This window comes from Protopterus annectens, chromosome 1.part2 (genome assembly GCF_019279795.1).
Source record: "Protopterus annectens isolate FY-2018-M chromosome 1.part2, PAN1.0, whole genome shotgun sequence".
NCBI lineage: Eukaryota > Metazoa > Chordata > Ceratodontiformes > Protopteridae > Protopterus > Protopterus annectens.
The window spans coordinates 956848882-956876682 of NC_056727.1; the positions used below are offsets into that span (position 1 = coordinate 956848882).

General features: G+C 39.0%; 1 protein-coding gene across 1 annotated transcript in view; it reads right to left on the bottom strand.

The window, feature by feature from the left end:
• PPIE (peptidylprolyl isomerase E) overlaps positions 1 to 27801 on the bottom strand; it is a 619697-nt gene that overhangs the window by 555646 nt on the left and 36250 nt on the right. The window contains exons 2-3 of the mRNA XM_044059910.1: positions 22744 to 22842; positions 10413 to 10456 (exon numbers count right to left, since the gene is read on the bottom strand). Of these exons, the coding sequence (XP_043915845.1) occupies positions 10413 to 10456; positions 22744 to 22842 (143 nt within the window). The remainder of the gene's footprint in view (positions 1 to 10412; positions 10457 to 22743; positions 22843 to 27801) is intronic.

The window sequence follows — 27801 nt, forward strand, 5'->3', positions numbered from 1 at the left end:
GCTGCAAAAGCGCCTCACTGAGTACCGGCGAACTGGCGACTGGCTTAGGAGAAGCGTCGTTGGCAGTTTTGAACCTCAACGGCCTGTCTCTGTCTTTTTCTTTGCGTTTTCGGAATTCCGGTAGTCAGATGGCTAACCAACGTCATTTCTGGATAATTAAACAGAGAACCGAAAATATTTAGAGGCAACAATGTACCGACGACGGATAGTGCGCTGATTAAATAAAGCATAAAACCGACAGCAAGGTATGTTGCGGTCAGGGCCTAGGCAAGGAATACAGTACAAATGAAAATCTTTATGAGGTATTTGCTTTCCACAAGTAATGCAATTATTAACTTTTACTGACATCGGAAAGGAGCAAGAAAAAGTTTCCCCAATGGGGTACTTAGCTTTAAGTTGAAGACTTCGGTTCTGAAACTCGAAAACGAAAATTTCAGGAGTCAGCCGACCGGCACTTGCGAACTGCTTCTGCTTCGGGCACCACACGGCAAGAAAGACTGATGTAATGGCGTTGGCTGCATGTTTTATACCCCTGATGACCTGATGTCATGGAAGAAGGGACAGCAACCGACGTAGGACCCAAGACTTGTTAATCAGGCCGACTGAGGGCAACCTGCTAGCAGATTACCCAAATGTAATGACTGCAACAGTGAAACATGAAGAACATCTGTAATAATCAATCAGAGGATAGGAAAGAGACTGGATAAGCAATTAAAGAAACAATGGTAGGCTATATGTATGTCTTCTAAATACGCAGCAAAATCTATAAGATTTGGGATTTTTCCTTGGAAATGTTTATATAGATATTTTTATACCCCAAGTAGACTCCAGAGAATTTTTCCTCAGGTGGACGGCAAATGTTGGAGGTATGATGGGGAAGAAAGAGGTAAACATATTTTCTGGGAGTGAGGTGAATTGGCGGACTTTAAGGATTCCCTGTGGGATGCATTGTTGGAGATGCTGGGTGGGCAGATTGGTGTGACTAGGGTGATGACTTTTCTGAGCTACAGTATGATACAGAATCAGAATTGCCTAGACATAGTAAGGCCTAGCTGTGTCTACTTGTGGCGGCTGCCAAAAAAGCAATTACTAGAAAATGGAAATCAAAATCTAAGCCAGCTACACTAGAAGTACTGAATATAGTAACAGAGATAAAACAACTGGAGTTGAGTTATTGAGAAAAGGATAGGAGCAAACTACATTGGAAAAAATGAGAACTGTGGGAAAAATACATACAGGGGAGGAATGAGGTTTAAAAGAAGGCAGGACTTAAATGAACTATGTAAGGTTTGACTGAAAATGATTGGGTGGATTATAAGTGATGTAAAATGAGTGTATCAGTAGGGATTGTGATGTAAAACGCTTGCAACTAGGATTGTGTTGGTGTGGTTTATTTTCATTTATATAAATGTGTGTTTACCTATGTCATGTGATGGTTTAATAAAGAAGTTTCTTGTTTAAAAAAAAAAAAGACAGGAATTGAATAATTTATGTAATGTTGCTTAGGTTATATGATATAATGTTTGTAAATGTGAACTTAATACAACCACAAAAACAGTCACCAGCCCACACAGGTTCCTGAGTTCTGAATAAATCCAAAAACAAGTAATGATAAAAACACAGAAAAACTCGGGTACAACCAAGGTTTCCAGCTTCACTTGAAGTTTTAATGTTAAAACATAAGCGTTTTCGCAGAAAAATCTGCTTCATCAGATGCTAATAAATACAACTTGAACTTACTACCCTGCTGAATGAAAGAAATGTTTTCAGGCATGCACTGCTATCAATGGAAAGCACTTGTAAAAATATATAGAAAATTCACATTATTTATATATATATATATATATATATATATATATATATATATATGAATATAAAATACATATGTAATACACAGTTTTATATACATATATATATATATATATATATATATATATCAATGTGAATTTTCTATATATTTTTACAAGTGCTTTCCATTGATAGCAGTGCATGCCTGAAAACATTTCTTTCATTCAGCAGGGTAGTAAGTTCAAGTTACACCCTATGATGTTAATTGTTTTTACTTAGTTTATATCATGTGACTACTAGTGCTTGCTAGAGGTTGTATAAAAAGAAGCACATTTCAATTGTATTTATTAGCATCTGATGAAGCAGATTTTTCTGCAAAAGTGCTTATGTTTTAACATTAAAATTTCAACTGAAGCTGGAAACCTTGGCCGTGAACTTAACACAGTTTGATTACTTTTATATAAATGCAAATTTGCCTATGTCAAGTGATTCAACAAAGGTGTTAAAAAGTACAGTTTTGTACCTACCATAAATGTAGATGTTCGAGGATCCACATTGCTGCAGTCCTAACTATTGGGTAGTCCGCTGTCCAGTCGGCCCGAATACCAAAGTATATGGCTGACGTCGGTCAGGGCGCATTAGACTGACGTCAGTACGTCAGGGTACTAATGCGCATGACCGACGTCATATCCTCAGTCTTTTCTTGCCCCAGATGTCAGAAGACCCTAAAAAGACAAGGCCAAATATACCTGCACCAAAAATATGTACAATATATACAAAATTACCAGCATATAACCTCACCTACACAACCACCCCTAAACACAGAGGGGAAGGAGGGAGGGTAAATTGGACTGCAGCAATGTGGATCCTCGAACATCTACATTTATGGTAGGTACAAAACTGTACTATGTTCTTCATTCCACATTGCTGCAGTCCTAACTATTGGGTAGAATCCCAAAGCAGAGGCAAGGGAGGCTGGCAAATCATAAAGAAGCAGGAGCTGACAATATGCCTTGCAAAATAGCTGTGGCAAAACCAGCCCTAGACTTAGAGTAGAGAGGAAGGTGATAATGCTTAGAGAAAGTATGCACTGAACTCCAAGTAGCTGCCTCCAAAATATCCTTAGTTGCCACCCCCCTTAGAAATGCTGTTGAAGTGGCAGTAGCCCTAGTGGAATGAGGCCTAATCCCAGCTGGAATCTCCTTGCCATGATGGGAATAACAAAATGCAATGCAAAACCCAATCCACCTAGAAATAGTTTGTTTTGACACAGGCTTGCCCTCTGAACTCAAAGCAAAAGAAACAAACAACTGCTGAGACTGCCTAAAATCCTTAGTCCTGCTTAAATAATAACGCAATTGCCTGTGTACATCTAAAGTATGCAAAATCTTTTCCCCTTTATTTTGAGGATCTGCATAAAAAGTAGGCAAATGAATAGTTTGGTTTAAAGCCACACTAGAAACCACCTTAGGCATAAAGGAAGGATTAGTACGTAATGATACCCTATCCTTATGAAAAATCAAAAAAGGCTCAACCGCCATAAGGGCCTGCAACTCAGAAACCCTTCTTGCAGAAGTAATGGCCAACAAAAAAGCAGTCTTCCATGACAAGTATTTCAGTTCAGCAGTAGCCAAGAGGCTCAAAAGGTTGTAGAGTAAGTTTCTCCAACACAAAATTGAGATCCCAAGCAGGAGTAGGAGCTCTACGTGGGGGTCTTATATTCTTTGCCCCTCTAAGAAATTGCTTGAACAAAGGATGCGAAAACAATGGTGGGTCACAATCATAGTGAGCTGAAATTGCTGCAGCATGAATCTTAATGGAAGAGAAAGACAAACCTTTGTCCAGTAACTCAGTAAGATATTGAAGAGCCACACTCAAATTAGGCTCAGAAATCTCCAAATTCTTTGCTGCAGTCCAAAATAAAAATCTCTTCAATTTTTCTGCGTACACTTTCCTTGTACTAGGTCTTCTGGCTTCCATAATCACATTTAAAACTTGTTGAGGAAGTTGAGACCTGCTGTCTTTCAAAACAGAATATGCCAGGCTGTTAGATGAAGAGAGTGAAGCTTGACATTGAGCAGGTGACCGTCCCTCTGAGACAACAGATGTGGAATCAAGGGTAAAGGCCATGGAGGCTTCCTTACCAGACTCCTCAGTAATGGGTACCAGTGCTGCCGAGGCCAATCTGGAGCTATTAAAATCATCCTTGGCTTGTCTTGTCTGACCTTTAGAAGCACCTTTGGAAGAAGAGGCAGAGGTGGAAAAGCATACACATGAAGATTTTTCCAACTGAAAGAAAGAGCATCCACTTTCCAAGCTGTGTGATGAAACCTCTTTGTGCAAAACTTTGGCAGCTGTTGGTTTAGTGGAGAAGCGAACAGATCTATGTCTGGAGTTCCCCATGACACTGTCAATTTTTGAAATACATGAAGATCCAGTTTCCACTCGTGGGGATCCATGATTTGTCTGCTTAACACATCTGCTAAGGAGTTCTGTGCTCCCGGCAGAAACCTTGCCTGAAGAGTTAGTTGCAAGCTGAGCGCAGTCTCCCATAAAATCATTGCTTGCCTGCACAATGGGTAAGAATATGTTCCCCCTTGTTTGTTGATGTACCACATGACAGTTGTGTTGTCTGTTAGAATCAACACCTGTCCAGGAAGAAGTAACTCCTTGAAAGCCATTAATGCAAACTGGACTGCTAACATCTCTTTCATGTTGATATGTAGATGCTGTAGTCTGGCAGGCCACTTGTCTTGTATCCATTTTCCGTTTAGATGAGCTCCCCAAGCAATGTCTGAGGCATCTGTCGTTAGAATCTGACTCGCCTCTGGCCGGGTCACAGAGAGTCCCTTGTTTAGGTGACATTCCTGAGCCCACCACAAAAATTCCTTTTGAATGCAAGGTATTATTTGAATGACAGTGTCCAAATCCTGGCAGTGCTGTGTCCATACATTTTGAGATACCATTGCAGCTTCCTCATATGCAGTTTGGCATTGGGAAGCACCAGAATACAAGATGCCATGAACCCTAAGGCTTGAAGGACTGTCCTTGCAGTCAGCCCGGACTGAAGAGATAGTTGATGGAAGTAACTGGAAAGATTCTTTTGTTTGTCCGGGGTTAAAAAGGCCATCTGGGCTGCTGTATTCAGTCTCACACCCAGAAAGCACATGTCTTGAGAGGGTACTAGACTGGACTTTATTTCGTTCACAGAATACCCTAGGCATCTTAGCACTGCTGTGACATATTCCAAATGCTGTAGAAGATCTTCCTTTTCTTGAGCCAGAATCAGGCAGTCGTCCAAGTAAGGATAGATTTGAATTCCTTTTAGCCTGAAGTAAGCTATCACTGGAGCCAGAACCTTTGTGAATACCCTGGGCGCAGTAGATAAGCCAAAGGGCAATGCAGAGCACTGATAATGAGAATTTCCAGCTCGAAAGCGCAGATACTTCCTGCAACTTAGTCTTATAGGCACATGAAGGTAAGCTTCCCTGAGATCTAAAGTTACCATCCAGTGATCTTTGCCCAGCAGAGGTAAAAGCTGTTGTAACGTCAACATTTTGAACTTGGGAATGTCCAGATAAGTGTTGAGGATAGATAAATCCAAAATTGGTCTCCACGTGTTCCCCTTCTTTGGTACTAGGAACAGGCGAGAATAAAATCCTAGGCCCCTTTCTGGCACAGGGACTGGCTGAATGGCCCCTATTTCGAGCAACAGAGAAATTTGCTTGTGAGCCTCTGTTCTTTGTAGAGGAGGAATGTCTGGCATGCCTTTGAAAGGAGGCAAGGTATGGAAATAAAACCTGTAACCGTGGTGAATGATATCCAGAACCCATCTGTCTTGGGTAATTAAATCCCAATTTTCTTTGAAAAGAGACAGCCTTCCTCCCAAAGGTGCTGCCAGGCGAGAATGTACTGGCAGCTGAAAAGGCAGGTCATTGGGTCTGCTTACGAAAGGACTGACCCCTGCCCTCACCAGAAGACTGAGCAGGGGAACTCCCTGTCCTAGGCCTAAAAGAACCTTGAGCTCTGCCCCTACCACGTCTAGACCTACCCCTAGACTGAGAATCATAAGCAGGATAAGTCCCTCCCTTAGTAGGCCAATGTCTACTAAACTTCGGAGGCTGAACCTGCAAAAAATCCTTAACAGTTTGCATAGACTTAGCCTTGTCCTCCATTTTCTTTAAAACTGCTTCCACAGGCGCACCAAACAACACATCAGACTGTAAAGGAGCATCCAAAATCCTTGTTTTAACATGCTCAGCTAAATTCTGATCCCTCAACCAGGCGTGCCTACGAAGAACAGAACCAGTGGCAGCCACCCTCGAGGAGGCCTGCACAGCATCAAAACCACACTGCAGGGAATGTTTACCCACCTGTTCAGACACATGAACTAAATCCTGCAACTCTTTACACTCAATACCTTCTGCCAGAGCATCCACCTTAGATTTCAATTGTGAAAGGAGATAATTCTGATATTTTAACATGTGAAACTGACAATTCAACGCCCTCATGGCTAAAGTGGAAGAAGTATACACTTTCTTTCCCCATCTATCCAAAGCCCTTGCCTCTTTATCAGGAGGAACAGGATTTTTAACAACAGGGGCCTTCACACCTTTAGGCCCCTGAGAGACAGTTTCCGGGTCTGCCCTAGGACTCTTAAAAAGATACTTATGAGCTTCAGGCACCCTGTAGTACCTATCCGGTTTAACTGGAGCAGGAGGCAAAGAATCTGGATTCAGGGAAGCCTCTGCAAAAACATCTTCCACCACATTCAGAACAGGAGGTATAGCTAAAGGCCTATGCTGGGGTAAAAACAAGAATTCCCTAAGCCTCTTGCTGGAGTCAGAGAAATCTTGACCTTCCCATTTAAAATGCTCCCTCATGGAATGCAGAGTCTCTGAAAATGAAAAATCCTCAGGAGGAGAAGCTGAAGGAGTAGAATCATCCACATCAGAATCAGAATAAGGAGGATACTCCTGCAAGTCTTCAGTCAAGACTCAGAAGCCTCCGAACATTTCTCAAAACTCTCAAACTCAGGTTCCACCCTAGGCCTCTTATCAGGAGGGGGCATAGAACCCCTAATCATAGTAATTAAATCCTCTGCCATTTTAAGCATATGTTTCTTAGGCAAAGACCCTGAAGCACTAGGAGAAACCCCACTGAAGCTAAACTTGGCCTGCCTCTCAAAGAAGCCTTGGAAACAGAAGGGAGGCCCTAACCACCTTAGGAAGAGAGGGAAGAACAGCCACCTGAGAAGCCCCTCAGCCTGGCCTACTTCCTGAGAGGACACATCTTGTAACAGTAAAGTCTCTCCCTGAGACTCCAAAGAAACTCCTGGCAGAACCTCCGGCTCCACTGAGCCTTCTAGAGAACCGACGTCCGGGACTGTCGGTTCTTCAACTCTAGGTTTTGCTGCTTTGTCTTTGCGCTTTTGGCGAAGCAGGCGCCGGAGCATCCGACGGCATTTTATAATTACAACGCTTCCCAAAACTAACCTGGCACAGTCTAACCTTCTCTTAATAGTGCGTTTGTTAAATCTAGCACAAGAGCGGCATCCAACAACGTCGTGCTCAGGCCCTAAACAAGGTATACACAAAGTATGGTAATCCCTATGAGGTATCTGTTTCCCACAAGAAATACAGTTATTCACTTTTTCTGACATCCGGTAAAATACTGAGGCAAGAAAAAAACAAAATATTCCCCAACGGGGTACTTAGCCAACTTTGATTCGGTCTGAAACTCTGACTTCAGAAACTTTCAGAACGCCAACCTGCACTCGCAAAATTGCTTCTGCATCGGACCATGCGGCAAAAAAGACTGAGGATATGACGTCGGTCATGCGCATTAGTACCCTGACATACTGACGTCAGTCTAATGCGCCCTGACCGACGTCAGCCATATACTTTGGTATTCGGGCCGACTGGACAGCGGACTACCCAATAGTTAGGACTGCAGCAATGTGGAATGAAGAACATCAGGGGAAATAAGATACATATTATGCTGACTGGGGTAATGGATTGCTCTGTCACCCCTCTCTTGGACGATATTAAAATATCATTGCTTACAGAAAAATTCAAAGAAAGATTACTCCAACATATTGTTAAATTAAAATCTCTCAATGCTCTGGGGCTAAATGAATGTTCTAGTGAAGACTACACTCCCCCTCCAGAAGCACTGACGTTTTTGAGTGCATGTGTCAACACTACTCTGAGTCTGCAGTATCACCCCATGCTAGAAGCAAGCACATGTGGCCCAGATTTTAAAATCTGGTTAAAAATACTATGCTACCTAGCAGGCATCATCTGGTGGTCTTAATGAATGCAGATTATAAAATATTCATTAGGATCTGCACTGCTAGCCTGAATATTCACTTCTCACCTTTCCAATATTATACACAAAGACAAGGGAGACTTCCTTCAAGGTAGAAGCATATGGGCAATATGCTGTAATTTGGGTCAGAAGACAGAAAGGACAGAGATTAGAGGGAAACTGGCTGGTGCTGCCACTCAAAGCACAGAATGCATGTGACTATTTTTTTTGCAATACTGAATTATTACATCAGAGTAACTCATTTTGGCTCTCTTCAACACCTATCAGAGGTCTTCCACTATGGCCAAAGTTGTAGCCTCTGTTTTTAGGAGGTTGGAGGTAGGAGAAGGAATCCAGCAGAACTTTCACCTGGCTCCACTACTATTCATTATGGTCTTTAAACCACTACCAAGTTAGCAAGGGTTCTAGTGCAAGACAAGTCTTTATTCATAATGCCTAACATCACAGATATGCAGGAATATTTGTCTACACAAAAAAAAACACTTAAGTAAACTGAACAAAACCATCTAAATCATACAAAACTGGAGCCAAAGATGTTGCTGTTGCTGAAAAACAATACTGGTGCAGCTCCAGTAAAGTGTTTTGCAGCAGTAACATCTTTGGCTCCAGTTTCTTATGTTTTTTTTTCTGGTTTGAGTTGTTATTTTGGTCTAAAACCATCTTAATCTCAGAATGTATATGTACTGCTAGCATCTTTGGAAATTATGTAAATTATTCAAATGCTAATCCTCATTTGTACTAGAGTCCTCTACTCACCTTGGACCTATTGCTCTAGTGTTATTAGAATAGCTTCTGTACATCTGCCTTGACATTTAACTGTTTACCTTCAATTCATTTGAAGACAATGCAGTTTATACAGATGTAAATATATTATGAAAAATGCAATCTATGGTTGAAATTACACAGGCATTCAAAAAATCTTGAATTAAAACAATGTTAGTGTCTCCATCTTGGATACTTGCATGGCTAGATCTCTCTGTCTCATATCTGTAACTTTTATAACACACCCTGCCTTAACTTACTCTGTTATTTGACTCGCATTTTATCTCGCACACATTCTTTTCATTACTTAACAGTACACTAGTAATTTTACTCACCCTGCATATAAGAACTATTTCTCTTAACAGGCTGCCTTTTTGTTTCATCATTACTTTTCACTTTCACTTTTTCTCTATTCTTCAGCTCAGTACAGCTTTGGGGATTAATGTTACAGCTGAGTGTTTAGTCAACTGTAGAACATGCTTGATTATTTCTTTTTGGAAATGGTTGTGCAACCATGAAGTTAGGATATATAAGTTAGGAGAGAATGGTGGGGGGAAATCCTTCCATGTTCAAGGGTGTGGAGTGCTTCATGTAAATGCTTATTTTTTGTCAGTTATTTTGCTGTGCTACGTAATAGGTTGGAATCCTTGGTCTGTGTGACAACACTCCAGCTACTCTACAGCGACTATGCTTCCTTGGCTGCCTGCGCAATGCTTTCGTCCATGTGTCTGTATGATTTAATATGATACTAGAGACCTAATGAGTTTTTAATTTGATCGTTTGCGTTCAGACTGCACATTTCTTGGGGTGGAGAAATATGCCCATTCCAGAGATTGTGCAATCGATCTCAGCACGCGCACACACACACACACATATATATATCTATACACACACACACACACACATGCATATATAGCAATTTCTCTCTCTCTCTCTCTATATATATATATATATATATATATATATATATATATATATATACAGGCTCATCACGAATGGTCACAAGAGCAAAAACTAATACAGCAACCTTTTTATGTTGAATCTAAAGATAAACCAAAAAAAAAAAAAAGACTATAAAAAGGATAAAAAACAATATTTTTGAATGGGGCAAGTCCCCCTGTACCTCCACATGCCTGAAATATTATATATGCCAATTCTGGGACCACACAGCATCTGGGTAATGGCAAATATATTACATGTACACATGTATACAGACAGACACATATAATGTGAACCGTGTAGATGCTGTCGCTTTCTGACATAATCAACTGTTCAAACATGATTAAATGGATACAATGATCAAGTTCAAAATGCATTCTTAACCACCTTCTATAGTTCTTCATAAGTAACACATTCTGCTCACCATACAAACAATACCATATCAGTCATATACTATTCTTGTCCACATTCATTGGCGACTACTTTTACCTACCACCATAATGTAACATTAACCTCTGCCCAGCATTCTTATCCTAGCGTTTACCAGCAATGTCTTTCTCTACTCTTAAGGCACAGGAAATGTGAATTCTCACCTCTGCATTTTCAAACTCAACAAAGGCAAACCCACGGTGCTTTTCTGCAAAACAGAAAACATTTAACAGAATCAATAGCTAATTCAAAATACATGGGCTCATACAGCAGATCAAACATAATTATAACCATACTACAATCTGACTTTAATGTGTGTGAAGCATATTATAAAGAAGGTTTTCCAAGTAAAAAAAAAAAAACAGTAGTAGTTCATGATTCAACAGCCTTCAGTTGTTGCCTTTAAATTTACGCTTTTTGCTGCAGTGAATTTTGCCCTGCCCATCTTCAAGACATACGAGGTGGTGTTTATTAGTAACCTGCCTGTGCTGGAACACATTTTAAATTTTACTCCATTTATAACCTAAGTTTTTGTGCTCTGAAGCTATCAAAAATACTTGCTTAAACTCATTCATATTATCCAAATACTCCCTTATTTTCCTTTAGCACTCAGTAACTGCTCCTCTTAAGCAACTAGTTTTTGAAAACAAATGTGGAGCACTAAAACTTTTAGCACACCGACTTTGGCATGCAGAATAAGTGAAAAAAGAGCTTCTCACCAAAGTGACTCTCTTATCAATTTTATCGTGGAATATCAATGACAATGCAGGTACAGACTAAAACAACCCGTACTAAATTATATTTAGTAGTCTAGGGCACAAACAACAATGCTGTAGAAGACACAGTTGGATACAAATAAGCATGTTAATTTGACAAAGTATTTTAGGGTGGACATTCAGCCAAAATGTATACGCATGGATCATTATGGTTTTGTGGAGGGGAAGCAAACATTTCACAACATAAATAGAACAATGATGATCCACAGGGAAGAAGAGTATGTGAAAATGCCAGTGCTGTTTTATGCCTTCTCTGCATCAAGACCCACCAACAGAGTCAGCTGGGATTTTATGAGTAGGCCAATGGAAGCATTTGTGTTCCCTGATAAAATGACAAGATTAATGAGGAGGCTTTGTAGAAGGTCAAAAGCAAGAATTAAGGTGGGAAATTTCCTCTCTGACAACATGTATTTAAACAGAGGAACCAGGGATGAGATCTCTACTTCTCCCTTTACTATTTGTTTTATATTTAGAGCCGCTGGTAAAGAAAATAATGGCCCCACAAGTCAAGGATATAACTGGTAATTACGAAAAGTTAACTTTATTCGCAAAGGATATTATCTACTTGATAAACTCACAAAAGGACATTTCAGTGTTGTGGACCATTTTGAGACAGTTTCAAGTCTTTTCATGTTATAAAACAATTGAAGATAAAACAATGGTTATAGCAGTTCACTATTAATCCATACATGAATTGATTCACCAATACCAATATCTATGGGGGCATCATAAGATTATGTATTTAGGTATATGAATTACAAATAATCTGTTATGGCAGATAAGACTATATGGGAAGAGACTAAACAACTTTGCTTTGTGCCTGCTGAATGGCGCACAGCGACTGTTATCCCACTCCACAAGGGGGGAGCCACCATGGACCCCAGGAACTACCGCCCCATTAGCCTGACGAGCCTGGTCTGTAAGGCCATGGAACATATCATCATGGAACTTATAAACAAAGATATTGGTAATCTCCAAACTCTGGACCCCACCCAGTTCGGGTTTGTAAAAGGCAGATCATGTCTCCTAAACCTGACAGACTTCTTTGAAGCAGTCACCAAAGCCGTAGACAAGGGTAAAGTGGTTCACACAGCCTATCTAGATCTTGCCAAGGCTTTCAACACCATCCCCCACTCTGGAATTATAGAAAAATTCACTAAACTAGGTATAAATCCCTATGTCACAAGATGGGTTGCCAACTGGCTCACTGATAGAACCCACACTGTGAAAGTAGCAGACTCCAAATCCGACTTCAGACCAGTGGAGTACCACAGGGTTCAGTCCTGGGTCCTCTCCTGTTTGGTATCTACTTCTCTGAAGTACAGGCTAACACAGAAGGTCTTTGGCTAATGAAGTTCGCAGATGACTGCAAACTAGGAGCCATAATCGAAACTCCTAACGATGTGAACATCCTACAAAAGGGCCTCACCGAGACAAATGCCTAGTGTCAAAGCCATGGCCTCAAGCTCAATGCCAAAAAGTGCATTGTCATCCCCTTTGGTAAAAACTCTGTACCCATGAACTACAACAAAGGTGGTAGTATACTTAACACTGAAAGTGTGATATGAGACCTTGGGTCACAGGTGGACAGTAGTCTCTCCTTTGATAATCACATCGCCACAGTAGTCAGGAAATCCTTCTACATGGCACACCTCATCACAAAAGGTTTCTCATCCAGAAAAAGAGGTCAATGTTCCCCTCTACTCATCACTCATTAGACCCATGTACAACGTCCCTTTTGGTATGTACCTCACAAGACCTCTACAACAACCGGAAAGGCCACAGAAATACCTCACAAAGAGGATTACCGGCCTCAAACAGATGCCCTACACAGACTGTCTCAAAAAACTCCAGCTTTACTCCGTCGCATATCGCCTACTCAGAGGTGATCTCTGCCTAACATACAAAGCTATGTCAAACCCAGAGCTGTTGGACATGCTCCACTTAAATAAATCCCAATCCCTCTGAGCTACACGCTCTAGGGACCTAAACCTTGTCACCATAATAAACAGAACATGCCGGAGGGATAGATTCCTGTCCCAGAGACTTCCCATACTCTGGAATAAACTACCTATCTATATCAAGCAAAGCTCCTCATTAGCACTCTTTAAGAAAAATCTTGATGATTGGATGGGAAATAGGAAATTCACCCCGGGGATCACCTCTGTGGCTCTGCTTGACAGTGGCACAGGAAAATAATTTTCTTGGGTGGCAAAAGCCAGGGTACCTTTTTGGCTGGGCTTGTATAGGCCCCAGGGCTGATAGCCTAGTACCTACCTATGAACCTAAAATAATACAAAAGCTGAAAAGTATGAAGCTCTTGATTATGAATATGGATAGTAAGATATAATCAGTGAAAATGTTTATAGTCTGTTTAGTTTTATACACAGGTCAGACTTATTTTTATCTACAAGAGAAGTTGTTGTTGGCCATAATTAATACAGAGTTGAAGGAATTTATTTGGGAGTGAAGGATGGAAAGGGTTATGTGTGATATGCAGTTTCTTACCACATAATAAGATGGTTTAGGATTACCTGATTTAAAGGGATACCTTAGAGGTACACAGCTGAGGCTAATATATATAACACAATCCGAAGGTTACAAACAGAAGTCGAAAGGTATGACAATGCAATGAGGAAGTGGGAGTTCAAGAAATAAAGACAGGACAGAATTTTTGGATGCAGTACCTAAAGAAGAGTAGCAACAACTGTACAGAATGTTAAAAGCTTTTGTCAATATGGGAATGGAACAAGGAGATTCTGCTAATAAAGATGATTACAAGTAGGGGTACAGAAAATAGGCAGGAAGGAGATGACATTTACTGGAGAAAATTAGCATTTACTGGAGAAAATCAGCAAAGGAACAAAGGTATTGGGAACAGAGAACTATGGATGGGAAGGCAGCAGTGGGAGATGAGGCTAAGCAGAAATCTAGACTGTAGGTTAGAGATTGCCCTCCCTGACGGATTCATAACACAGTACAGGCAAAAAGAGAGGGGGATGCTAAGCAAAAGTCCAACTCTGGTTGAGTCTAGAAAATAATCTGTCATTAAACAGGGGTAATTAGTAGGGCATACAAAACATTCCATGATAACTATAAGAATCAATCAGAGGTTACAAAAGAGTGGGAAGACTGAATGGAAAGGCAATTTACAAAGGGACAGTAGAAGGACATAGGCACATCTCCTACATGTCCAACAAAGTCCAGAAGGTTTAGGATTTTTGCATGGAATTGTATGCATATTTTTTATACCCCAAGCAGACTTTAGAGGGGGTTTTCTCGGGTAGATAGCAACTGATGGAAGTGTGATGAGAAAGGTAATTAGGAACATATTTTTTGAATAATCTAACAAGTTTGCAGATTTTAAAAATTCGCCTAAAAAGAGTACTTTTCCAGAAATGTTGGGGGAGCAAATGACTCAAAGGAAATTATTCTTCTGAGCAGAGTTAAAAGATCTGTATTGCACAGACATAATACAGCCTGGCTAAATTTAATGGGTTGACTGCCAAAAAAGCAAGTACTAGAAAATGCAATGCTAACCAAAATCTAAACCAACTGCAAATGAAGTACGAATATTATAAAGGAAATAAAATAATTGGAGCTAGGATCTTTAACAAAGGGAAGGAGAAACAGCATAGAAATAAAAGGAATTTTTGGGAACAATTCATGCAGAAAAATTCTCAGAAGGGTTGGTGAAATTTACAGGAAGGCAGGACATGAGAAATTTAAGGAATAGTTGAGTGAAAGACAATAGTTAAAAAGAAAACATATGCGTTATGCCTGAAATTTAGGGTTACAACCTTTTCCTCTTTGGACAGTTGTGTCCAGTGTAAAAATTTTTAAAAAATAGCAAATGTCCTGAAATTTAAGGACAAAACATATTTCCTAAGTTTTCTTTAATAGTTGTATAAACAGTTATTTTGTATCTGAAACACCTAAATGTTATATGAAATTGTATAATCATCTCAAATGCTACAAAAATATGCTTTTATTTGGACAACAAAATTGAAAGTTCTGTACTTTGCACTGGCTGTTGGTATGTTTTGTCCTGCAGAATCCCACTTTTCATTTGAAAAGGTGGCAACTCTAATAAAGTTAATGAAGAGTGTTTAAATGTTTTTTTTTTTTTTTTTGCTTTCTTTTCTATAACCGTAAGTGTACTAATATCATTGTTGAATGTGTGATATTAAAAGGTGTTTAATGAAGAAAAAAAAAAAAGGACAAAGGAGGCACAGACTCCAACCCCAACAGCAAACCTTTGCTTTTTGTTTCTCCCCATGCTTTCCTTTTTGCTGCTATTAAGGCTATAGTGTTAAAAAAATATATCCTTATCCTCTTTTCTCCATCTTTAACATCTTCCTTTTCACCTCAGGATTCCTTTCAGTACAACATACCAAAAAAACAACTTTTATAAAAAATATACATCTTTGTGATCCCTCCTCAATGACAATGCTACACATCTCTTTAACTTCATTTCATCCATCCAATTATGCCAAGCTCATTTTTAAATAAAATTTCTTTTCCTTCAAAGGAACACTACAAAGTTCTGTAGTCAAAGATGGATACACATCTTCCCCTTTTACGTGTTCCATAATTGCAATACAAAATTTATCCCAACTTTATCTTGACCTGTACTTTAAATATGTTTCAGTATGCATCATCGCTTATCATGTTAGTTCTGGTGACCTGTACTTTAAATATGTTTCACTATGCATCATCGCTTATCATGTTAGTTCTGGTGACCTGTACTTTAAATATGTTTCACTATGCATCATCGCTTATCATGTTAGTTCTGGTGACCTGTACTTTAAATATGTTTCACTATGCATCATCGCTTATCATGTTAGCTCTGGTATCTCAGTATCTCTTCTTATATACATTCTTCTTCTACCTTCTCTCTTACCTTTACCCTTCTTACAGTAAAAGCCCCCCGTCTACAATCACATTAACATTACTAGCAGGTAAGGCTTCATGGAATATTTACAATTTCTTTCATTTCTGCAAAGGTACAAACAAAGGCCCTGGCCTAAGTACTTTAGCATGCTTTTTCTCCATCCACAAATCAGAGCTCTTTACTCTTACCAATGTACTGTTAGTACAGTTTTATGCCATTTTTTTGCCTTTTTATTACAGCTACTCCAGAACATTCAAAGGCAAAGTAAACTTTGTCATATAGATCAACACAGAGGAAAAAGTAAGTATCACTGCACAAAATTTCGATACTCAGGCTCGTACCATAAGAATGACAATTTACAGAAGGAAGATAGATTAATAACAAATTGAAATAGTAAAAAGAGAAATCAAAATAAGATACGAAAAATAAATAAAATAAAAACATGTGAAAGCTTTTTACAGCAGAAACAAAACAACAACAGGAACAGACTCAATAGAAATATAAGGATATATAAAAAAACAATATTATAAATAAATAAAAGAGGCACACATGTAAAACTTACCCACCACCAATATATGTCAAATGTACAGTTTACAGTTTTCGAGCAGATAGAGACATATAAAGTAAGCAGAGAGTTATATAAATAACAATGACATATTGCACATAAATAATGTTTTACCCATTCAGCAGGTTATTTGTTGTTCAACAGTCTGACAGTGTGTGAGAAGAAGCTGTTATGGAATCTGGATGTCCTGCATCTAATGCTTCTGTAGCACTTCCTTGTTGGCAGGAGTTTGAATAGTCTATAAGCCAGATGGTGTATATCCATCAATAGTTTTTGGACTCTACCATAGCATCAGTTTAAATATATGTCCTGTAGGGATTCAATGTTGGAGCCAATGATTTTTGTGGCCTGTTTTATGGTCTTATCCAATGCCTTCCAATTAGCTTGAGAGCAATTCCCATACCAGTCAACACTGCTGTTTGTCAGTACACTCTAAATCATGGCCCTGTAGAAGGTAAGTAGGACCTGTGGGGGGGAGGCTAACACTACAAAGTCTCCTAAGGAAGTGGAGAAGTTGTTGGGCTTTCTTTGTAAGGTAGGAAGCGTTTGTGGCCCAACTTAGGTCTTGCGAGATTTGTACCCCTAGGAATTTGATGCTATTTACTCTCTCCACTATGGCACCACTGATGATGATAGGGGTGTGTGGCTTATTCTCCTTCCTAAAACTGATGATGATTTCCTTGTTTTTTCCCAACATTTAGTGCTAAGTTGTTGTCAGTGCACCAATGAACAAGTTGGTTCACCTTCTCCCGCCTTGTCTTCCATCTTGATAAGGCCAGTTATTGTAGTGTCATCTGCAAATTTGATGATTCTATTTGACTGATGCATAGCTGTGCAGTCAAGTGTTAGAACTGTGAAAAGAAGTGGACTGAGTACGCAACCCTGTGGGACCCCAGTGTTTATGTTGATGCTGTTTGAGTGATGTTTTCCTGCTCGAACAATTTGTGGCCTTTCAGTCAGGAAGTCGAGGATCCAGTTGCATATTTAGTTTTATATGCCCAGATTACTCAGCTTAGACAGTAGCCATTGTGGAATTACTGTACTGAAGGCAGAGCTGAAGTCTATGAACAGCATGCATATGTAACGGTCCTTATTTCCAGGTGGTCTAAGGTGTGGTGAAGTGTTAAGGCTATGGCATCTGCAGTGGGACGATTTAGACTGTATGCAAATTGTGAAGGATCAAATGCAGCAAATAGGCAGGATGTCATGTGATCCTTGACAATTTTTTCAAAACATTTCATCACTACTGAGGTAAGTGTAATTAGCCGATAATTATTTAATGATGCTGGAGATGGTTTCTTGGACAGAGGGATGATGTCGGTGGTCTTAAAGCATTTGGGCACTTTTCCCTGGCTAAGAGATATATTGAAAATGTCTGTGAAGACTGGTGCCAGCTGATCAGCACAGTTTTTAAGTGGCCTCCCTGGGATCATACTCGGACCAGCTGCTTTGCCAGAGTGAACCCTACATAGGTTCCTGTGTACTTCTTCCAAGTTGAGGCATCATGATGTGCCATCTGCATTGGTGGGTAGTCTCTTTGGTAAGGTTCTATTTGATTCCTCAAATCTACTGAAGTAGATATTTAGCTTGTTTAAAAAGTCTGGGTTATCACAATGTGTGGATGGTGGCTTACAATCTGTGATGTTTTGGATCCCTCTCAACAGCTGCCTGGGATCTTTCTGGTCAGTGAGGTGCCCCTGTATTTTTAGACTGTAGGCCCGTTTTGCTACTCTCACATCTTTGTTCAAGTTGGCCCTGCCCTTTTTCAAAGCGTCTCCATCTCCAGATTTAAAGGCGGCATTACACGCTCTCAGTAATTCATATATCTCACTGGTGAGCCAGGGTTTTTGGTTGGCTCTGATGGTTACATCCTTCAGGGTGGTGACATCTTCAATACATTTTGTAATGTATCCCACAACCTTTTCAGTGTTCTCATCCAAATTAATACATTGATTTGTGGAATAAGCCTCTTTAAATAGATTCCAGTCAGTGCATTCAAAGTAGTCTTGCAGAGCCGAGACAGCTCTTTCAAGCCAGATCCTTATTTGCTTCTTGAAAGGTTTTTCCCTTACTAGCATTGGTTTATAGGCTGGGATAAGCAGGATAGAAATGTGATCTAAGCTACCAAGATGGGGGTGGGGGACTGGTTTGAATGCCTGCGTGATATCCGAGTACTCTTCATCAAGTGTGTTATCACCTTTTATAGAGATGTTTACATACTGCTGGTAGCTTGGTACTATAGTTTTCAGTTCCCAACATTCAGATAACTTAACTACCCATACCTCAGATTTTTATCTGTCTTTAAAATTAACATACTTTATGTTCTCCAAACATACTATATATATTTTTTTCATTTTTAACCTCTTCTAGAACTATCTGCATTTTCAATTCAAAATTCATACCACTAATAAATGACATTACTCTCAAACCAAATCAACGCTCCATTACTTTACTTTTTCTCTTCTATTTAATTTATTTGACTTCTGTCCTACTGATCTCTTCTTCTGTCTTAGTTTCCATTTCCCCTTCCTAATGATGCAAGCCATCATACACATTCTTCAGTTCTCTACAGTCTTCTCTCTAACTTGCCTGCCGATTCTTTTAGGTTTCAAAAAGTCTTTGTTGACTATTTACAAACTATATCTTCACCATCTTAATCTTCTGAAGCTTCAAAATTCCCTTTATTTACCACTGTCCCCTCCCACTCCTCCAATGCTTTTACATAATCCAACCACAAGCCACCATTTACCATATTTACAACACTTCTAAATATACCTATGATGATCCCAGTCCCCACAAATTTCCCATCTTTTAGGGCACTGTCTCGCTAAATGCCTTAAACCTCCACAAAAATAATATTAATTTATAACTTTTAAGAAAATGTTACGTTTATAAAGATTCCCAGTCTCTATGTGACAGCTCCTAACCTCTATTCCGAACACCTTTGTTATTTCAACAATCTACACAATGCTTAATTAGCTCCTATTCCATCTCCACTACCAAAATACTGCCAAGTCTGTACTATATAAATTTATATATATAATTAACTAATGTTAAATTCTGAAAGATAAACTCTATCCAAAATTTGTCTCTCTCATTTAATTCTGCCACCATTCTCTCCAAACAGCCCAGATACTCAGATGAAATGCAAAAAAAACTCCTTTTATTCACTATAACCTGAAATGGTTGCAAAACAGTTTTTCAGAATTCATGCCAATATGGTGTCTCTGGCGTGAAGGATCACATTGTCAACAACATCTCACCTCTCTTTACACACAACAGCGGAACAAATTCCCTGTTTTATAACCATTTTTGCTTGATTCTATGTCTATCCCCTCAGACATTGTAGCAGATGATGCTGTTCCACCAGTAAACTGCACCGTGAAAGCATTATTTAACCATCCACTCTGCTCACCTATTGCAATATTGTTCACAAAATTTAACTCTCAGCTTATTCACATACTACCTTCTCACCAACCCATTAAGCAAACTCACTCAATAATTTGGCAACCTGATAGCCAGAAGATCATTCCAGTACTTCAGTTTCCCCATTTTCCTAACACAGCTATCTGAACTCCTCTTCCCTACCTCCAGCTTTGAAATTTCTCCATCACCATCACATAAGAGAAGGATGACACCTCAATCAGCTGGCAGGGGAATCTTCACAATCTCTTTACCATATTCCCCCTCATCTATATAGAAACCACCTCAGAAAAAAATAAACCACAGACCTATCAGGACTCATCCAATCAACAAAAGTAAATAGTAAAAACTAGACAATATGCTCAGATGGGTGTTAGGCTCAACATTACCACATTAATGATAAACTGTCTTACTGTCAATGACTAGGGTACAATATTGGAGATGGTACACTAATGATCAAGTCTGTGCTACCATGGAGATTCCCGCCAATTTTGGTGTTGCATATATACATGCTGCAATGCTTGTGTGGGGAGTAAGTCCCCATGTATGGGGATGCAGGAGGAACCTGCCCCCCCTCCAACATGCAGGTATATGTGATTCTTTAATTTTAATGTGCTTTGTATTCAAGTGTTTCTGAGGACTTGTGAGAGCTGTGTTATAAGCAGTGATCAGAAATCCATCAGACTTTTATTAGGAAGCTGGCTCTGGCCAGTTATCTACTTTGAAATGTCCTGGAGGCTCTACTGTAGAGATCTTCTCCCTGGCTCTTCACTGTAAACAAATCTTTAGTTTTGTGGAACTAATCTGGTTAGCAAAATAAATGTGCATGTAAGCATAAATACATAATTACAATTGCACTGCATATTTTGGAAAACATTCACGAACCAAGCAATGGTCACAGTGGTGTGTTTACATATGTGAATGCAAGCCATTTTATCTGAAATGTCACCAATAATGTTGAGCTTTAAAGCAACCCTAATTACAATGCAACTAAGTGCAGAATACAAATCAACAGAAAACTGCAGCTATTACTCTCACAGTGCAGGAATGTTAACTGTTCTTAATGTATTCACTATGGTCAGTAAGATTTCTCTCCCTCTCTCTAGTAAGCATTCTGTAAGCAGTCAATTGGGTAATATCACTCTCCTACCAAAATGCATACAGGCTAGGGCAGTATCTGATGGCAGGTAAAGAAACTTTGCAGGGATGCAACAGACTGGATCAAAATGCAAGTCCAAAGAAAAGAGAGAAAAAAAGGTAATTACTTCCTTCCACTGGCATCCAAGTATACTGCAGCTATACTGGTCATTATCTAGCAGGGGCAGGAGATGTCTCCTGTATGCTACTAATTCCCTTTCCTATACCAACTGACATGAGCACTGTACAAGCAAAACCTTTGTGTAGGGAAATGGAGGCTCGGGAAAACAAGCCTATGACTGCTGAAGGATCTATCTCCATCCTTGGGATGCCAATTTTGTTATGTCCTGTGATATACCATTTAAATCCACTAACTGATACCAGCAATTCAGACAAAAACAAAGCAAAACACAAGACATAAGCACAGTTATATCTCATTTGTCACTGGTGGTCATGGTTCATGTTAAGCTAACCAACAGCTTACGTAAAGGGCACCTAACCTGACAGTATAATTAGCAGTCAGCAGCCATAAATTATTCTTTAGATAGATTAATATCCAGTCCCAAGCCAATGTGGATCCACACCAATAGTACTGCTACAAAAAATTTTAAAGACTGCTGGAATGATAAATTCCCAAGCAGATAAAATGCAGGCATGAAGCCATATAGATGTGCCTAACACCTGGGGTCACAAAATATTTCTCTCCCCGTCTTTCCTTCTTCCACACACTCTTTATATTTTAATTAACTAACTGTCCACTGGCTGTCAACATGCAAGGTGAAGTTGTGGTACTAAAATATGAATGCAAAACAAAATGGTAACCCATCCCCTGAAAATATTCTGGGTATCATAGACTCTATAGTCTATACTAGAACATAAGAAAAGAAACTCATTTCTAACTCCCAAAATTATTTAACTCTTGGAAGGAATGAGTATTCACACAAGATTACTATAATGTCCTGACTTTCTCAATGCTAAAAAAATTAATTCTGAAATATAACAGGAAATCATATGGGTCCTACAAATCTCAGCCTTGTCAGTTTTACCTGCTTGTCACATATTCTCTGCAAATATCTGCAAGGAAATGACAGGAAATAGCAAGACATTTTGTTGAGAAAAAAGATACACACACAAACGTACATATAATGAATTTAATTAAAATGAGCAAAATCAAACAAAGTGTGACTGCAGTTCAGCAATTCTTTATTTTATTTGAATTTCATTACTGGGATAATCTACTGATCCACAAGGAAACCTTATCAGGCATAGTACCAGTTCATATAATCAACAGCGTCATTAGAAATTAAACAAATATATAAAATAAAGAAATGTTTAATTTAAATATATACACAAACATTAGCAGCACAGGAAGAGCAGGAATTTAGTGAAATATTTTAGTCATTACTTAAAAATGAGAGAAACACCATACATTGTCAAAGAGGTGCAAACTAATTACCCTCTGCCAAATGTATTTTGCCTGGTACATCACATAAAGATTTTTTTATCCATGGCAGGTACGTTTGCTTCATAACAAATCTTTTAAAACTACTGGAATGAATATGAACTTTTCAAACAGAATGCAAAAATATTAATAGTTGGCATTCCCCCAAGAATTTTCTCTGCCCCATCCACTTAATTCATACCCCTTGTCTAGATCATTTAAAATATGCTCTATGAAAGGTAACTTGGACAAAACATACCAGTTTCATAGTCCAGTGGAATCTGAATGTCCATGATATCCCCAAAAGGAATGAAAGCAGCATGGAGCACCTTCTCATCTACCTCTTCTGCAAGTCCGCCTGTAACCAAGAAGGAAGAGAGAAGAAAATTACTCCAAACTTAAATCACAGGGATGTATTACAGCAACAGAGTGTCCTTTATACTGCAAAGTGAACACGCCATGACAGCTTTCTCCCCTGGAAGGTTGAAGGACCCACCCAGCAATGGCTTGTGCCCAATTATCATTCCAGATTCATGGAAGCCAGGGTATGGTTAGCTGGAGACTTGGGAAGGCCATAAAAGCAGTGGTGACAGCTACAAAACAAATACGTAATAAGTACATAAAAACTGAAGGGTCACGGAAAGCTCCTACATGGACATATTGGGTCACACAAAAATAATGAGCATCAGGAGATCACAAATCAGATTTTTTTCCAAATTGGTTTCAGGTGTGAAGCAGTAATTTCAAAATTTCTAGGGAAATACATGCATCACATACACAAACAGAAAACAAAATGCTTCTGGTTACAAAACTATGGTCAAGAGAGCAGCCAATTAAATTTAAAATGCAGTCTTCATAAACCAAGTTAATAGCCTATCTTCTTTCTTATAATGCACCAAAGACAATCTTGTTAAACTCTTATCATTAATGCTCAGTGCATTTCTAAAGACAGGATGTGTACTGAAATTCTGAATCCAAGCAATACTGGTTCTCATGTAAAAAAAGTGAGTGTCACTGCTAACCTGACAACTTACAAGTCGATGAGCTTGATGCATTTTTATAAGGTCATGCAAAGACTCATTATAGAATTAGTTCATGGAGACACAGGTGGTCTAGTTTTACACATTCTAGACCAGAAGCCAGAACAGTTTGGTCATGAGATAAATTGTGTCAAATAAATCTTCTTGTATTCCTTGAAGAGGTAAAAGTAGCACTGAAAAAGTGTGCCGACAGTACATACTGCACACTTAGATTTGGTTAAGGCCTATGACACATCATTGACTCACAAAGAAAATGTACATAAATTATCACACTAAAAGTAAACAGGCTAAACAATAAAATACAAGTAAAATGTTAGGTTTTCTATATGACCCAGTCAAACTAACCGGAGTGCTCCTAAGGGCTCTGTGTTAGGCTTCTCTAAGTTAAAAGCAGCGAAACAACTCTGAAAAAGTAAATATTCAGAGGACAGTAAGATCAATACCATCATTACATCTCCAATAAACACAAATTTACTACAACAAGGATTTGACAGTATTCTTGCTTTTAATGTCAAAAATGCAGCAACCTTAATAATTGGAAGATGCACATTAAAGGAAAACGCTACCTTGAAACTCAAAAAATGTGTTTTTTCATTGTATCTTTGCTTTCTGAGCTAATTTTAATGCATTAAAATCACTCTAGGATGTGTCTTATAACATTTGAATATGTTTTTCCACAAAATGGATATCTCAGGACCTGCCATATTAACATGATCTTGTTTTAGTGCTTTCTTGTCCTCTTCCCAGAATCCATTTCAACCCTGATTTATACAAGTCATATTATACATAAGGATGTGATGTTGTCTTTCTTTGTCCACTGAGATACAACAGCACTAGAGTCAGTGTCATATGCATCTTCTACACGTTCTGTAGCAGGACTGCTGGCATTTTATTCCTGAATGACCACCACATACATTTTTCTCAAAGTTTGATTTAAGCTATTCAGAGCAATTTTCCAGCTCAAACAAAATAAAGTATATAAATTCCAAGCTTTTGTAAGGATTGTCACTTTGTAGTCCAGTAATTTGAGCACAGACCTACACACACACTTCCTGAGGTGTTAAAGCTTACACTGTAATCCAAGAGCTGTTACTCAACACATTTCAAAGAACTTGTTCTGCTACTCAACTGTGTCTGCATCAGTAAGAAGATATTTTTGTTATCCTGAATGCTGGAGAAATGTGTTAAAATGCTTTATGTTTTGCTCAAAAGTAAGCACAGTACAAAAAAAGTATAACTAAGGAACAAATGCACATTTCCCACTTCTGTTGCATTACTACTAGCATTACTACCCTTGGTTTGTTATATTGCAGCATAGCAACACTTCAGCAAAACCATAATTCTTTCTAAAAAATTGTTGCACGTGCAGGAAATAACACTAACAGGTGGATCGCTATATAAAATATGGGTCAGCTTTTTGGGCATTTAACAAAAATAGTAATCCTAAGTGGGACATTCTTATTGAAACTTGAGATTGTGCAGGGCAAACCATGCCATCGTCAAATGAAAAATAATTATTTTCATATTACAAAAATAATCAATGTGCAATGTTGCTTATTCTACTTCATTTGATACTAAGAGGTCTTAAAAGTATTATACCATTTCTGTGACATTTACAGAAAAGTCAGAAAACATTTTTTATACTAAAATATCAAGACATTTGCCGTTCCTCTCAACTGTCCAGATTTTCACATAATGTCTAGATTTTTGCTTCATATTTTTAGTCTGTTCCTCAGAAAATGTGTAGTTTTCTGGTGAATCACAGACGACTGAAGTCACTATATAATGACAAACATTTAAGTTTCAAGCTTCATATGCCAACACAAATCCTGTTATTCTAGCAACTATCTTAAGTTTAAAAGATCAATATTAAAACTCTGTCTCTATTTTTGGGCCTTTGCCCCCCCCCCCCCCATTATTTTAGGATTTGCCCAGATTTCTTATGTTATGAGGTTGAGAGATATGGTATTTGGCATTTTTTATGCCCACCCACCACACAGACACATGCACAAACACACACACACACACACACACACCTGCCTAAAACAGTACTGTTCTGCAAGACAGACAGGTGGTAACCAGGTGAACTAATACTGTTTCACCTCCTCTCCGCAATAAAAGCAGTAGAAAACTACTGACCTGCTGATGTCAGTAGGACTAATTGCTTATGTAAGACTGTAGACAGTACACAACAGGTTAATCTACAGATTCCCTATATCTGTGCCGTGTCATACAGAAGGAAACAAAGTCCTCTGCCAAAGTATGTGAGAAGCTAAGCTTAAAAAGTAGGTGGACTTTCCCTTCATTTGACTCCACATGAAAAATGAAAGTTTTATAAAGTACAAGCAGATTTCTTGTATCTAAACAATAATGGAATCATACTGCAGGGAGAAAAGCATCTTAAGGGTTGTGTTAAACTATGGGAGGGGGGGGGCTTTTCTTTTAATTCTGATTACAAACTAGGCTGGCAAACACTAAAAAACAACAGCAGTAATAAAAGACCAGGGGAACATACTGGATAGTAAGTTAAGTTCTGGTCACTGTGTCGCAAATGCAGTTAGAAAAACATATAGTGCTATCCACATGAAACTTAAAAGTTATGTATGCCGCACCAGGGAAGTAAACTGTTTCACTGTATACCAAACTGACCTATCAAACAAAATGGATATAATGCAGCATTCTTTAGATGTCAAAACAAATATATGGATCATCTCAAAAAAGTTCAAAGATTCACAAAGAAAATTCAACGGCTGGAAAATTACAGTTATGCAAGTAACCTTACCATAACAGTAGATGTTTCGAATGTATATGTGTTATACCCTGCTAAGGATACAACAAGCTGGCCAGCTTCCAAAGTTTCAGGGCACCTTCCATGCAAACAACCCATTAGTCAGCTCGAGCTGAGCTGACAAAGTCATGTTTGGGCTCTAAGCCCTTCAGAGCTTTCATGGCAACAGACAGAAGGAGGCTGAGGCCCAGAGATGGACAATGGTAAAAAAGTAATACTAAATGTCCACACCCTGGCATAAAAAAACATACAAAAACAAGAGGGATAGAAGGAGTGTCTACTGAAGCAGTGATCACTCCTACATCTACTGTTTACTTACACAACTGTACTATGTTCTTCATACGAATCACTGCTGCAATAACCTAAGCTTCATGGGTAAAAACAACCATAGCTTAACATGGCTGGGAGGAGGATGTTTGATGGTCCATTAGCCCCTGGATAATTCTAGCAAATCATGTCCTAAACCAGTTGAAGAAAAAAGAAGTTATGTACTTTCCATAATGTTTCATGTATGTAGTCCATCTCGCCGAACATTATTACGTGTGGGTTCGGAGCCGACTCGGCCACTTAGAAAGCCTGAAAACTTCTGATTGGCTCGTGGCTAATAGGATGATGCATGCGCACATTCCCCAGATCTTGTTTGCTACTAGTCTATCAGGATAAGACAGGAAAAGGGACAAAGGTCCGGAAGAATAAACTGTAATAAGAGGTGCCCTTGTGGCAAAAACCACTGTAGAAAAAGGAAAAACTGTATCCAGATCCTCCAGGAAGGGGGCTTGTGGGTGGGTTCGTAATAATGTTCAGCGAGATGGACTACATACATGGAACGTTATGGTGAGTACATAGCTTCTTTATGCTATGTAGTCCTATCTCGCCTCCATTATTACGTGTGGGACAGTGTCACTAGCATCTTGAATGGGTGGCTCACTGGAAGATACTCCTGAGTACCGTGGGACCAAACGAAGCTCTACCCCTGGAAGTTAAATCCAATTTATAATGGGAAATGAAGGTATGAGGGGTAGCCCATGTTGCTGCTGCACATATATTATCAATAGGTGTCCTGGCTTGGAAAGCAGCAGCAGCAGAAGTAGAGAAGGACCTGGTAGGATGTGCTTTGACTTTAAAGGGTAACTCCTTTCCCTGAGAACTGTAAATAAAGGAAATACAACTAGAGATCCAGTTCGAAAGTCTAACCTTGGAAACTGGCAAGCCCATTCTCGCCTCAGCAAAGGAAATAAACAGCTGTTCTGATTTTCTAAATTCTTTGGTCCAGTGGATATAGAAACGTAGTTGCCTGTGCACATCCAATTGGTGGAATGTATACTCTGCTTTATTGGAGTGATTAGGGAAGAACACTGGCAATTCAATTGTTTGTTTTAAGTGAAATTGAGAACAGACTTTAGGAATAAAAGATGGGTTGGTCCAGGGAGAGACCCTATCTTTGTGAAAAATTAAATATGGAGGTTTAACAGACAGAGCCTGCAATTCA